General features: G+C 41.8%; 1 protein-coding gene and 1 long non-coding RNA gene across 2 annotated transcripts in view; one reads left to right on the top strand and one right to left on the bottom strand.

The window, feature by feature from the left end:
• The first annotated feature begins 338 nt into the window (after positions 1-338).
• Positions 339-12,913, top strand: part of LOC308075234 — a 36,946-nt gene continuing 24,371 nt past the window's right edge. The window contains exon 1 of the long non-coding RNA XR_013932179.1: positions 339-773. This is a non-coding gene — a long non-coding RNA (uncharacterized lncRNA). The remainder of the gene's footprint in view (positions 774-12,913) is intronic.
• Positions 433-12,334, bottom strand: supt7l (SPT7 like, STAGA complex subunit gamma). Its single transcript, XM_080414936.1, has 5 exons — positions 12,274-12,334; positions 7,016-7,484; positions 5,321-5,645; positions 4,382-4,619; positions 433-3,885 (listed from the first exon to the last, which is right to left on the bottom strand). Exons 2-5 carry the CDS (start codon positions 7,441-7,443, stop codon positions 3,602-3,604), a joined length of 1,275 nt encoding a protein of 424 aa, XP_080271062.1. The 5' UTR covers positions 7,444-7,484; positions 12,274-12,334; the 3' UTR covers positions 433-3,601.

Genomic DNA, 12,913 nt, shown 5'->3' with positions numbered 1-12,913 from the left:
AATATAACCTCCCTCTCATTATCATAACACAACAGGTGTGGGCATGAGGAGGAGGAGGGACTATGACAGGTGGGTGGTCTTGTAGGAGGAGGCAGAGGGACTGGTTCAGGTGGGAGGTGCTAAGGTGAGAACTAGGTATACTTAATGAACTAGAGGCGTGTCCACATAAAAACATAATTTTATCATTTTCTGTACACTTTTTTGAAAAAAATCTTCCTCCTAGTATAACCATAATACCTGATGATCATGTTTTAGGGGGAGAAAAAATCATTGAAAATCACGACACCCCGTCTTTAAGTAAACTATGAAGTAACCAAATGCTTTGATTTCCTAGGGCAGCAACACTCTTTGTACTGTAGTTTTAGGCTCCTAGTTCTAAAAGATGTAGTCTAACCACACCTTACCACAAATCACCAATACCTCAAATGAATATGTGACTGACAAAAAGAGGATATTTTAATTTGACATTGAATCATATTCATATCTTCAGTGAAAACATTAGAAAGTAAGGATACAAATTGTTACTCTTTTATATAAATCACAAACAAAACAAAATGCATTCATACAGTTCTTTCGTCTCATTAACGGCCCTGTTCGGCATATTGTATGGTTGACGAGCATCTGTGGCCAAACTTATTACAATATACTCCGCAAGCCCATCTGCTGGATCTAGGATGGAGTTATGCTCAGCGATTTAATGCAGGGCCAGTGGATGAAGCCACATCCTAGATGTTACAACAGCTGTGCAAGCTTTGTGTATGACTTTTTGTTTTGTAATAGGCTCTATGCACAGCAGCCATATTGGAAATAAATTGGGCCTCTCTTCATACTTCCTTCACAGGTGTTACCAATGATACTAATGAAGGCTCTGTTCCATTCTGGCCAAACAGAGTCAGGGTGCTGATATTGTGCATGTTGGCTCACTGGAAACACTCTGCTACACCAGTGGGTCTCAGGTTCCTTGAGGGGGTTATAAATGGCCCCTTGCAGGTGTGTAACTCAGAGTGTACAAATGGAACGTAAGGGTCCATTTGGTTCCATTTGTGCACTCTCAGAGTTATGGGGGTCCTTGAAATTAAAAGGTCTGAGAACCACTGTGCTACACTAAATGTAATCTCTCAAGAACAGATTCTGCTCTGCGTTGGAATCTGTCGTGAAGGTTCGTCATAACGTGTACACACTGGGCTACAAGTGGGCGTGCCTTCAGATCAGGAAGCAGGCCGCGCTTTACCCAATCAAATGTAGTGGGCGGGATTTACGTGTCCGCCGATCATTCCCCACTCTAAACCAACCGAAACTAATTTAACAATAGCGTCCGCGGAGCAGACAAAACCACGAAAAGATATTCACATTTTAACTTACTCTTTCATCATAGAAACAAGTGGGCTTATAACCAAAACGATGTTCTCTGGGAGAAGTGGTGTTAGTGTTCCGTGTAGACATATTGTTAGTGGGAATGAAAACATAGTCGCACCACCGGAAGTGAAACGCTGAAGGCAGACCAAAACATAGATATTAGAAACCTAGATACCTCATTGGCCTCTGCAGTTCATTGGGGCGACTTGTATCGCAATACACACGGCTCTTCCGCCCTGCACGGCTGCACCTGCCACTCAAAGTGACTACTGGCCAATCACAGCGCTCACAGCGCGTTGACTACTGGCCAATCACAGTGCGTCTTTTCCGGGACTTGTCATGCAATGGTTCTCAACCAGTGGTCCGGGAACCACCAGTGGTCCTTGAGGGGGTTCCAGGTGGTACCCAGCTAAATGATGGAGAGTTGATAACCAAATGGACCCTTATATAGATCTTTAAATCTTGAGTATAACATTTCACACTGTCAAGAAGAGTCAAATTGTTAAACATCTACATTACTTACTAAACAAGTACACAATTAGAGAACGTAAATAATTGTTATTTTGACAACATCTAATCGAATGATAACATTCTAAGTTTTGGGTGTGAGAGGCTAAAGCTTATCAAACGGTGGTCCGTGACTCAAATGCTGAATAAATAATGGACCTTGTCACCTTGATATGAAAAAGGTTGAAAACCACTGTTCTAATGCATTTACGTCCATTGAAGCAGACGGTCTCTCCACAATTAAAATCATCACAACTCCCTGAATTTTCAACCTATTTTCAAGCGGTAAAGTTTGTCACAAATGCGAGACATGGAGTTATGGATCCAGTAGGCGTAGGCCTATATTTGGTTACATCTAAATTGCATATTTTCATACCAAAATACTTTCAAGTAACAGTAATAGTCACAAAATATTTTTGTCTCCATTCACTGACAGACTACATGAAATATGCTGGCCACATTGCAGAATTGCCTTTATCTAACATCCTTCATGTTAGCTATTCAGGTCAGAACAGAGCTATCAACTTTGAAAGACTGAAATAATTGTTCATTTGAGAATTTTCTCTTCCAAAAACAGCAACTATAAATGAAAAGTCTGTGTTCCATATTTTAATGGCACTGAAAGTATAACATATAACACAAATACTCCAAGACAGCCAAAAGAATATCATTCCAAAGTCACAGAGCAGAATATCATAATGGCAATAAAGATAAAATAATACCAGAAGCATATCATTTTCTAGCCATGGTTCACGTGACGCTTGTATACGGGCTAATCATTTTCCACACGAAGCGACCATGTCTTATTTGAATTTCACAAATAGAGTGTGGAGTTTGCCAAGTTCCAACTAACTAGATGCTGCGCACAGCTGCTGCCTCTTAAAGGGTTAAAAGCTGGGTTACAAAATGACCCGCCCCCACCTGCCTCTGATTGGCCTACCGAACTTCCGCGTGTGTGACGCACACGGCAGCCCTGCAGAAGCAGGAAGCGCGCCCGAGATACAGACGCTTCAGAGCCGAATGAGGCGTCTACCTTTATATGTCTATGGACCAAAACCCTGGTTTCCTTGCGCACGGGTGCTACGTCGTCATTGTCCCAGAGCCAAGTGAGATAGTACAAACAGCAGAGGGCGCTGTTTTTCCTTCTCATTTGGTTCTGGGTTCCCAGATTGCACTAAATGGAACAGAGTCTTCATTAGTATCATTGGTAACACCTGTGAAGGAAGTAAGGAAGAGGCCCAATTTCCTTCCAATATGGCTGCTGTGCATAGAGCCTATTCTTTTTGTAAAAATCTGTTTTGTAAAAGTCTCCCTGAAGGATAAAAAAAAAGATGCTTGATGGAGTCCATGGTCTCTCCTCCACTGAAAGGATTGTTATGGATCTGGCGCTAGACAAGATGACCCTCATGGCCGTCTTCCTCACGAAGCTTGTAATACACAGCAGACATTATTGTGAAGACACTCACAGGTGTTACCAATGGTACTGATGAGGGCTCTGTTCCAAACACTCTGCTACACCAGTGGGACAAAAACATTGGTACAAATGTAACCATATGGACCCGTAAGGGTCCATTTGGTCCCATTTGTACACTCTCAGAGTTATGGGGGTCGTGGAAATTGAAAAATCTGAGAACCACTGTGCTACACAAAATGGAACAGAGCCTTCATTAGTATCATTGGTAACACCTGTTAAGGAAGTGAAACTATGGCCGCTGTGCATAGAGCCCATAGTGGGGTTTCACATTTTCTTCACACGTTTCCTGGGTCTCTGGTTGAAGACAGGCGAGGTGCCTATCAGGGAGTCGGGCGAGTGCGAGGTGGAGCTGGCGTCTGACGCCGCGCCTCCAGGAGACGGTGCCATGGCTCCTCCAGACTCGCTCATGGTGGACATGGGATCCCCTTCCTCGAACACGTCGCCCCCGAGGTGGTGGTGGTGGTGCCCGGAGCCTTGGCCCTCCTCCCCATCTTGAGGCTCCATTTTCACATGTGGCCACAAGGGAGAATTAGTGCCCGCGCCGCCACCTTGATGAGAGTGGGGAAAAGAGAGAGACGCAAGAGTAGAATTAATATGAATGAAGTGTGAAATTAAATGAGTGCCAAGTGCCAACTTATCAATGGACCACTTAAAGGGATAGTTCACCCCCAAAATGATTTTTTTTTCCTATCGTTTAGTCACTCGATGGAGACTTGAATTCATGGATATTTTTTTGTTTTTGTCGCATTCCTAAGCCAATAATTTGATGACCGGCAGCGGTTTCGGTGTCTTTGTGTCTCCCACCGGAACCGCTGCCTACCGGTCCGCTGGTCATTAAATTATTGGCTTCGGAATGCGACAAAAACAAAAAAAATACCCATGAATTCAAGTCTTCATGGTGTGAACAACGATGAAAAAAATGAGTTTTTTGGGTGAACTATCTCTTTAATATTTAATATATTAAATCATTGGTCAGGCTCACAAATACCTCTTGTATAATTAGTGTAAATTATTAATGAATCTTAATGTAAAGGCTAGTCTAACCAGAGGCATGTGGTGATTGGTCAGCCTCCAGACCAGAGGCAAGTCTCTCGCCGTGGGCCCCCAGCACCCCCATGGGAAGGGCCTGATCACCGGAGGCCAGGTCTGCTTCAGGCTCCTCGCTGATGGGGAAGGAGATGTCGCTCATAGGCTCCTCTTTGATCTTTGGTGGCTTTGAGTCCTCCAGGGCCTTCTCTGGGTTCACCAGACGCTCGTATTCTTCCGACAGATCCTTGCTGACCTGAAGGTGGACAATTACTACAGTATTATCTAGAGTACTATCCCGATTTTGGAGAGTCCTAGACCACTGATTACGGATGTTTTGATCGATAGTCAATAGTCTTTTATTTCACCACTTAAGCCCTATTAAAACTCATTCTAAAATAGCCCATCTACAAGCTCACCACTCACCTCACGTTGTGACATTTTTGAAGATTTTAACGACATGCCCAAAATAGGGACACCAGGTTTAAGTTGTTCAACCTATCGGTCGCACAATTGCCAATACCGATGTAATCAAAAAGGTTCCCGTCTCGTAGGTATGGTCTGGTGAACACAGAAAGGTCGATTCCTAGCTGATTAACTCAATGACGTATTTGTTTCAAGCATTTTTTGATTATTATGTGGTTTCTTTCCACTATACATTTACAAAGTTTGTCTTTCCGTCTTCAATTACAGGCAATGTAAGGAATGAACATACTGCTTATGTATTACACTTTATTGTTATACTATTGCTATTTATCGTGTTAAATACATTCAGAACATTTGCTTTCTTTCCGAATGCAACAGATATTTGGGAGCAGGAACAAGTACAAGACGGAAGACAAACCAGAGATCGACAATCTGAGAAGAAACTCCGTTTCAGGTTGCATTTCTACTCAAAATAAATATTCACGTAAAAGAAATCAAACGAAGAACCAAAAAAAAACCAAAGATCCTCACCTGGAGCATGTAGCTGTGGTAGTCTTTGATGCGAACCTGCCAGAAGCGCTGCAGGGCCAGCACGCTGCCTATGCCCACCTCGTGGAACACCTGCTCCATCACGTCCGGGAAGGGACTGGCGCCGAGGCGCGCCTCCCGGTCCACCGCCACGCGCAGCAGGCGGCTCAGGCGCAGGTAGTGCTCGTGGACCAGGTCGGTCAGGGTCTCCAGCACGCTCTCCTGGGCCGACTCGAAGCCGGCGTGGGCCAGGACGGTGGCCACCGACTGGTAGAGGAGCTGCCTGCAGGAGGGCCAGCTCAGCTCTGTGACCGGCTCGCCTTTACCCCTTTTAGGAGGGAGGAGCGATAAGGGCAGATATTAACTTTAAACAGAAATGATAGCAGTGACATTAAAGGGTAAACTACATGGCGTGTTACAGTAAATAGTACAGCCCGACGATACATCGGACATTATTTGACCTTTTTGACGACATCAATATCGGCAATTTAAAAAAAAAAAGTAGTTAAAGAAAATGAAATTTTACAAGATATCGGTCAAAGCATGGGTAATTGGTGGTTTAGGACTCCAAAATTGGGATCGGCACTGGACACAAAAACATAGCATTGGTCAGGCTCTAGTAATTAGTCATTTACAAAGGCCTGCATTGTGAGTGTTTTGTGAGCCGACATTTGAGGAAACTCAGAGCACAGATCTAGTATGTATAATTACAGTACCTTTACAATCCACAATTCTGGTATATATCGTCCCTGTTGGGCAGAAACATTGTACTGTACTGTATGTCCAAAACCCTTACTTTTCAGTCTGTGTTCCAATTGATCCAAAGCAGATATTATTTAGTCGCAAGCCATACTTTTCGTTAGTTCAATATTTATAAAACCCACAGACGGCCTTAACCACTTTAATGTCATTAAAGGCAAATTTCGTCCAACATAATAAAATAAAATCAAGATTTTTCAAAAATAGCTGAGGTACAAGCTCACAACGCTGCTTTTGCCCAACAATGTCATAGAACAAAGTATTAAAAAAAGGATATAAATGTATGGGCGGTGGGGAAATAACACAAAAATATTATGGAGATACCAGGAGAACCATCAATCAAATACCACCGAAGTGGAAAAAGCGGCACTCCAAAATAAAGGACGCAAGATACACATTCTCATTTATTGAGAACGCCAGGAGCAGGGACGCAGAGGGTATTTTAGAACCGAAGGGTAATTTTAGCGCGCGTGCGGAATTCTTTTCCGGGTTTGCTACTTTTTTTCTTTTTTTTTGTTACTTTATTTCGGTTAATTCAGTACAAAAAATGTACTCCATGAACTGTAGATGTGGGAGTTTTTTTCTTTTTTCCTTCATCCCAAAAGTGGGGGGGGGGGATATCCCTGAGTCCTTGATAACTGAGTATGTTCAAACACCCCCTTTCCCCCCCCCTCTGCATCCCTGGCCAGGAGCAGTGTTGCCAGATTCTGTGAGAGAAACAAGCAACCAGGTCTAGGAAAACCAGCCCAAAAGAAGCGACTATGGGCCACATGAGCACTTGAACATATACATCAGCCATTTGAAAATAGCAGATCTACAAGCTCACAACACGTCGCTTCGAGCTTGTAGATCGGCTATTTTCAAACAAAATCCTGCGGGGAAATTATAATAAGCAGATCTGGCAACCCTGGCCAGGAGTACCATCCTCAGCAAACTCACTTATAGAAGTCACTCTCGGGGTCGCTGTGGCGAAGCTGAAAGGGCTGCCGGGGAGCCTTGCTGTCCAAGGGCAACAGGTCGTCGGGCATGGCGGGCGGCGTCGGGGGTCGCAGGGGCAAGTTGGCATCCGCCTCCTCCGACTTGCCCCCGCCCCCCTCGGAGGAGGGCGCCGCCCCTGCGGCGGCGGTGGCCAGCAGGCCGCGGAGGCGGCGGGCGTGCTGGCACAGCTGGACCGTGTGAATGGTGAGGCTGCAGGGCTCCGAGGGGATGTCCAGCATGGTGGTGGGCCGCGGGCGCTGCGCCGAGGGCTGGTGCAGCGGCGGGTCCTGCATCTCCACCGAGCGGAACTCCCGCTGGAGCAGGTCGAAGGAGCTGCGGCTCGGCGGGGCGCCCGCCGGCCCCGGAATCTCACCCCAGTATCGCATCATGATGTCGTCGTCGGCCGCCGGTCGCCCATACACGTTCGGGTCTGGGATATGAGGAAGGTTAGTGGTGGAAAGTAACTAAGTGCATGTACTCAAAGTACTGTACTTAAGTACAATTTTGAGGTATTTGTACTTTACTTGAGTATTTCCGATTTCCGTAGATTTTACTTCTACTCCACTACATCTCAGAGGCAAATATTGTACTTTTTACTCCACTACAATTATTTGAAAACTTTAGTTACTAGTTACTTTGCAGATATAAATAACTATATTATAAAACATACATTAACCACTTTAGCCCGATTTTATAGCTAGGCTATTTGAAAATAGCTGATCTACAAGCTCACAACTACGCGTCGCACCGCGACGCGTTGTAGATCGGCTATTTTCAAACATTTTAGGGACCAGTCGAAATTTACATAAGGGGGGGCATGGAGGAAAATAGGGGAGGGTCATGCCTTTCTAATTTTGGTCCAAGGGAGGGTCAGCTAATTTTACTTTGAATCCAAGGGAGGGTCATGCAATTTTGAATTGATAAAATAGTCCGTTTTTTATATACCTTTTTAGTACAGCAGAACAGTGGTCAATGACCCCTCTCCATTTCAAAGGATACAAAGAATTCAAATAAAGTAACACCTTGTCTATTTAGAATCAATGACGGTCGTTAACAAGCCATCAACGCACAGCGAGTGTGAACGACCCAGTCAAATCTATTCAGCGTCTTAACGATGGTGGTTGAACAATTAAGCAAAACTTCAACAGGCGTTATTGGAGAGATGCATTATAAATAGGCCTACTAACTGGATATTCATAATCATTTGAAGTAATTCTGTGCATGTGATTAATGTGGATCTATATGGACAGTTGTGTATAGATGCCTAGCTCCACAAGTAAAACCAGAAGCATCAGGCCATAATTGATAGCCTAATTTGTTTTATGTAGGCAACAGTGTAGTTGTAGTCACTGTAGTTGATAATTAAAAGGGCAGAGTGACAAAAGTTTTAAACTACTGGTTACCAAATATTCAACTTTCTTCAATCTGACCAGGATTCAATGGGTTTCCCACATGTAAGATGAGAACACTATCCATTCTGCTACCACTACTACAGATACACTGTGCATTTAACAAGACTGACTACACTACAGCAATGTTCTAATCAATGTGGAAAGCAAAACATTGGACATATCAGTTTTAAATGTCATGTTGTATTTGATGGGGAGGGTTAGGGGTTTCAAGAATTTCACAATACGATACATGATGTTGGGCATGATATCGATATGATATATTATTAATGTTCTTTTCTCATGTATCATCAACATTGGCCATCATCTTATAAATAACGTTATAAAGCCAGTTAGAAACAATTACAAAGTGCTTTGTACACACAAATAAATACATTTGTGCAAGCTTAATGGAGAAGTGAAGTTCTCACTAACTATAAACCCATTGTTTCAGAGGACAGATAGACACTAATATAACAAATATAATATAATATAAGACTGCATAACTATAAATTCCACAAACCTCATATTTTTGTCATCTGGACTTTACCAACCAAGTGCAGCCTAGTTATTTCCAACAGCAAAAAAAAATCTATAATACCAGATACAGTATAATACAATCTTAGATTAGATGTAGGCCTATTTGAGAGTGCAGATGCATGTCACATTAACGAGCGTCAACGAGCATCAGCTGACACACAACACCTCCCCTCTGCAGTGCTTTAAACTGAAAGTGACTGACTGGAGTCTGTTTCATTTCTCTCCAAAATACCTTGAATATGATGGAGGACATGATTAATAATTACTATGATTATGATAAGCTTTACATTTCATATCATACAGTAAAAAATCCTAACTTTCACCGGCAAAAAAAAAAAAGTGTTTTTTTTTTGTATTAAAAAAACAATTTAAAAAATATTACGATACAGTATGACATCATGACAATACCTATCATCACATTTTAATACCACGGTAGGCTATATCGTGACACAATATATCGTGACACTTCTAGGCGGGGAGGGTTACTCTTTTTTTTTTAATCACTTGGGGAGGGTCATTGATTTATTTTTTTTGTCAAAGGGAGGGTCATGGCATTTTAGATCAGGGCACATACATTTCCTCCATGCCCCCCCTTATGTAAATTTCGACTGGTCCCTTAGTACTTTTACTTTAGGTACTTTAAGTATATTTTGATGCCAATACTTTTGTACTTTTACTCAAGTACCATTTTGAACACAGGCCTTTTACTTGCAACAGAGTATATTTATACTCTGGTATTGGTACTTTTACTTGAGTAAAATAACAGAGTACTTCTTCCACCACTGGAGGAAGGTAGTGTGAGCACATGAACTATATTCTATTGTATTTTTTATGTTCTATTATGTTAATATATTTGTATATGTATGTAGCACAATCTCTAAAAGCTCTAAAAGAGGAATACAAGAAGACTCACTCCAAAACCAACTCACCCCAACTCAAAAAGGAAAACTCACCCCGGAGCTAGGAACACTCACCCCGGGGGGTGGGTAAACTCACCCCAGGACCTGAGAAAACTCACTCCGGAACACTCACCCCGGGGGTAGGAAAACTCACCCCGGGGGTAGGAAAACTCACCCCAGAAAAACTCAATGGTGTAAAGTACAGTGAGTTTTTGTTTTGTGGGTGGGTTTAACTTTTCCCCTCTACACCAAGTCTGTATGTTTAAAAAAGTTAATCTACCGGCTTGTGAGCTTTCCTTTTTCACAGAATGCTTTCATAATGAGACATGTTTAATCCATACTGGATTAAATTCTTTCTTTGAAGGAATAGAATTACCAAATTATGTCGTTCAATTATATTTTTGTGTTTAAAATATTGTCATCATTGTCCATGTAGACAGGATTAGACATAATTTGGTAATTCTATACCTTCAAAGAAAGGTTTTCTTTTTTTAAAAAACATTTTTCACCATCACATTATGAAAGCATTCTGTGAAAACCATTGGGGTGAGTTTTCCACAAAGTTAAAAACCATTGGGGTGAGTTTTCCGGAGTGAGTTTTCTCAGGTCCTGGGGTGAGTTTTCCTACCCCCCAAAATCTTGGGGGTGAGTTTTCCTACCCTGTGGGGTGAGTCTTCCGGAGTGAGTTTTCCTACCCCCGGGGTGAGTTGGTTTTGGAGTGAGTCTTCTTGATACCCTAAAGGAGCACTTACAGGCGGCTGCAATTCGGAACTGACCCCTGTAAAAAGTCTAAGCTTATCACCAGAAATCAGCCCCGCCTCCACTGTTTACTGTACAGTACATATCTTTCTTTTTGATTACTACTCGTTTATATGATGTTTTTGCATATTATAGTTTGTCTTTCTATGTTTCGATGAATTGAATACACAGGACCCCAATGGAAACAAGCCATATAGTGCTTTCTTGGGTTTAACACTTTTAGCATACTTATGTAATTGAACTGTACCTCTGCTTTTTTGCAAACTGTTAAGTATTCAATCAATCAATCAATCAGCAGGTCCCAACATTTCACTGCTTGTAAAACTTCTTGAATCTTGAAAAGCATTAGAACCTGATATGACTTTTGCATTTCAAATATGACGACCTTTTTATGTTTTTGATAAGCATTTAGTCAACGATATTTAATTGAATATAAAGTTTAATCATGTTATAAAATGTCGGATTGTCGGCTGTCAAAACGAAATGAATTAAACCAGACTCGATTACACTTCAGCTGGACAATTTCCACTTCAAACCAAAGTTATACACTCACTCTACTAAGCCGCAAGCAACTCTAGATCCTAGAGTCCTATAATATCTGGAACGTAGTTGCAATACAAAACATATATAAAAATATATAATAGACAGAAAGTAGCTCATAACATGTCTACGGTGGATTTTTATGAAACAAAAACGTTGCAGATAGAAAGAGGATAATTCAAGCTTTCCGTACAGATGCAATGTTGGTGAGTTTAACGTCGTTTAATACAATCAGATTAGCTGTAGAATACAACTCTCGTAGACGTATTTATGATTCTGACGTTTTCAATCTACGAGAGTTGTAGGGTTCACCCCCCATGGACACAGGAACTTTCAGCACTATACCCCGTAGACACTCCAAACATGTACAAATTGAAAATAAAGGTGCCTACCCCTACGCAACAAATGTTAACTCTCGCTACGGGGTAGTAGTTTAATGTAATAATCCATATATTTCAATAAAGAAGTGTTTTAATGCCGTCTGTGGCCGATTCTGTCGGAAGTTCCCAATGGGCAGTAGTGACGCGCCCATCTGGTGAAACCCAGAATTACACTCAATGTAAACAGGAAGTAAACGAGGGTGAAATAATGGCGTTCGGCCACAGACGGCATTAAAACACTTATTTATTAAAAGATATGGATTATGACATTAAACTACTTCCCCCATAGCGAGAGTTAACATTTGGGGCGTGAGGGTAAGCACCTTTATTTTCAATTTGTACATGTTTGGAGTGTCTACGGGGTATAGTGCTGACAGTCCCTGTGTCCATGGGGGGTGAACCCTACAACTCTCGTAGATTGAAAACGTCAGAATCATAAATACGTCTACGAGAGTTGTATTCTACAGCTAGTATGGGCTGTTAAGGGTTGGTATTGCAACTCTAGATTCCAGATATTAAAAATAGGTGAGTTGCTTGCGGCTACACTCTACTAGCCTTGGATCAAGACTATCATAGATGTATTTGATCAATTTTGACATTTAAAAAAATCAAATGTCAAAATTGATAAAAAATACATCTATGCTAGTCTTGATTCAAGGCTAATACTCTACAAAATGCACACAGGCCTAAACGTAGAAGAATTAAACACTCACATTATTGCAGAGGGAAATCAAACGATATGCATCCATAAGCTGTATAGCTTTCCGATCAGAAAGAGACTCCGTGATGACACATGAACGACTTGTAAACGTTCCGTAGCAAACGAAGTACTTGCCATGGATCCAAGACGGTCCGTCGTGGATTAACTTCAAAATAGTGTTTGCACTTTCTTCCATTTTGGCCCGTACATCTACATCAACGTTCAAATTTAAAATATAAAGTGCTTACCCCATGGACACGGATGTTATAATTCTGTACGGGCCCTCATAAATACCTGTATCTTCCGTATTGTTCAATAAAAAGCATTTTAATCCATGTTCTCATAGAGTTATAATACCATAGTGCAATACACCTCCCAACCGATAGGGTCGCGTAGTTGAAAGCATATGGAGGAAATATGAAGAAAATGGCCACAGTCAGATTTAAATGCTTTTTATGGAACAGTACGGAAGAGAGGGGTAATTGTGAGGACCCATACATAATTATAACATCCGTGGCCATAGGTTAAGCACTTTATATTTGAAATTTGAAAGTTATGTAGATGTACGGGTCAAACAGGGAAAAGGTGCAAACATTATGTGGAAGTTCATCCAGGACTGTCATATAGAACATATGACAGTCATGTATCAGGGC

This window comes from Gymnoscopelus braueri (genome assembly GCF_963280865.1).
Source record: "Gymnoscopelus braueri genome assembly, chromosome: 19".
NCBI classification, from domain to species: Eukaryota; Metazoa; Chordata; class Actinopteri; order Myctophiformes; family Myctophidae; genus Gymnoscopelus; species Gymnoscopelus braueri.
The sequence above is the reverse complement of the archived record's forward strand: the minus strand, read 5'-3'. Positions and strand labels throughout refer to the sequence as shown.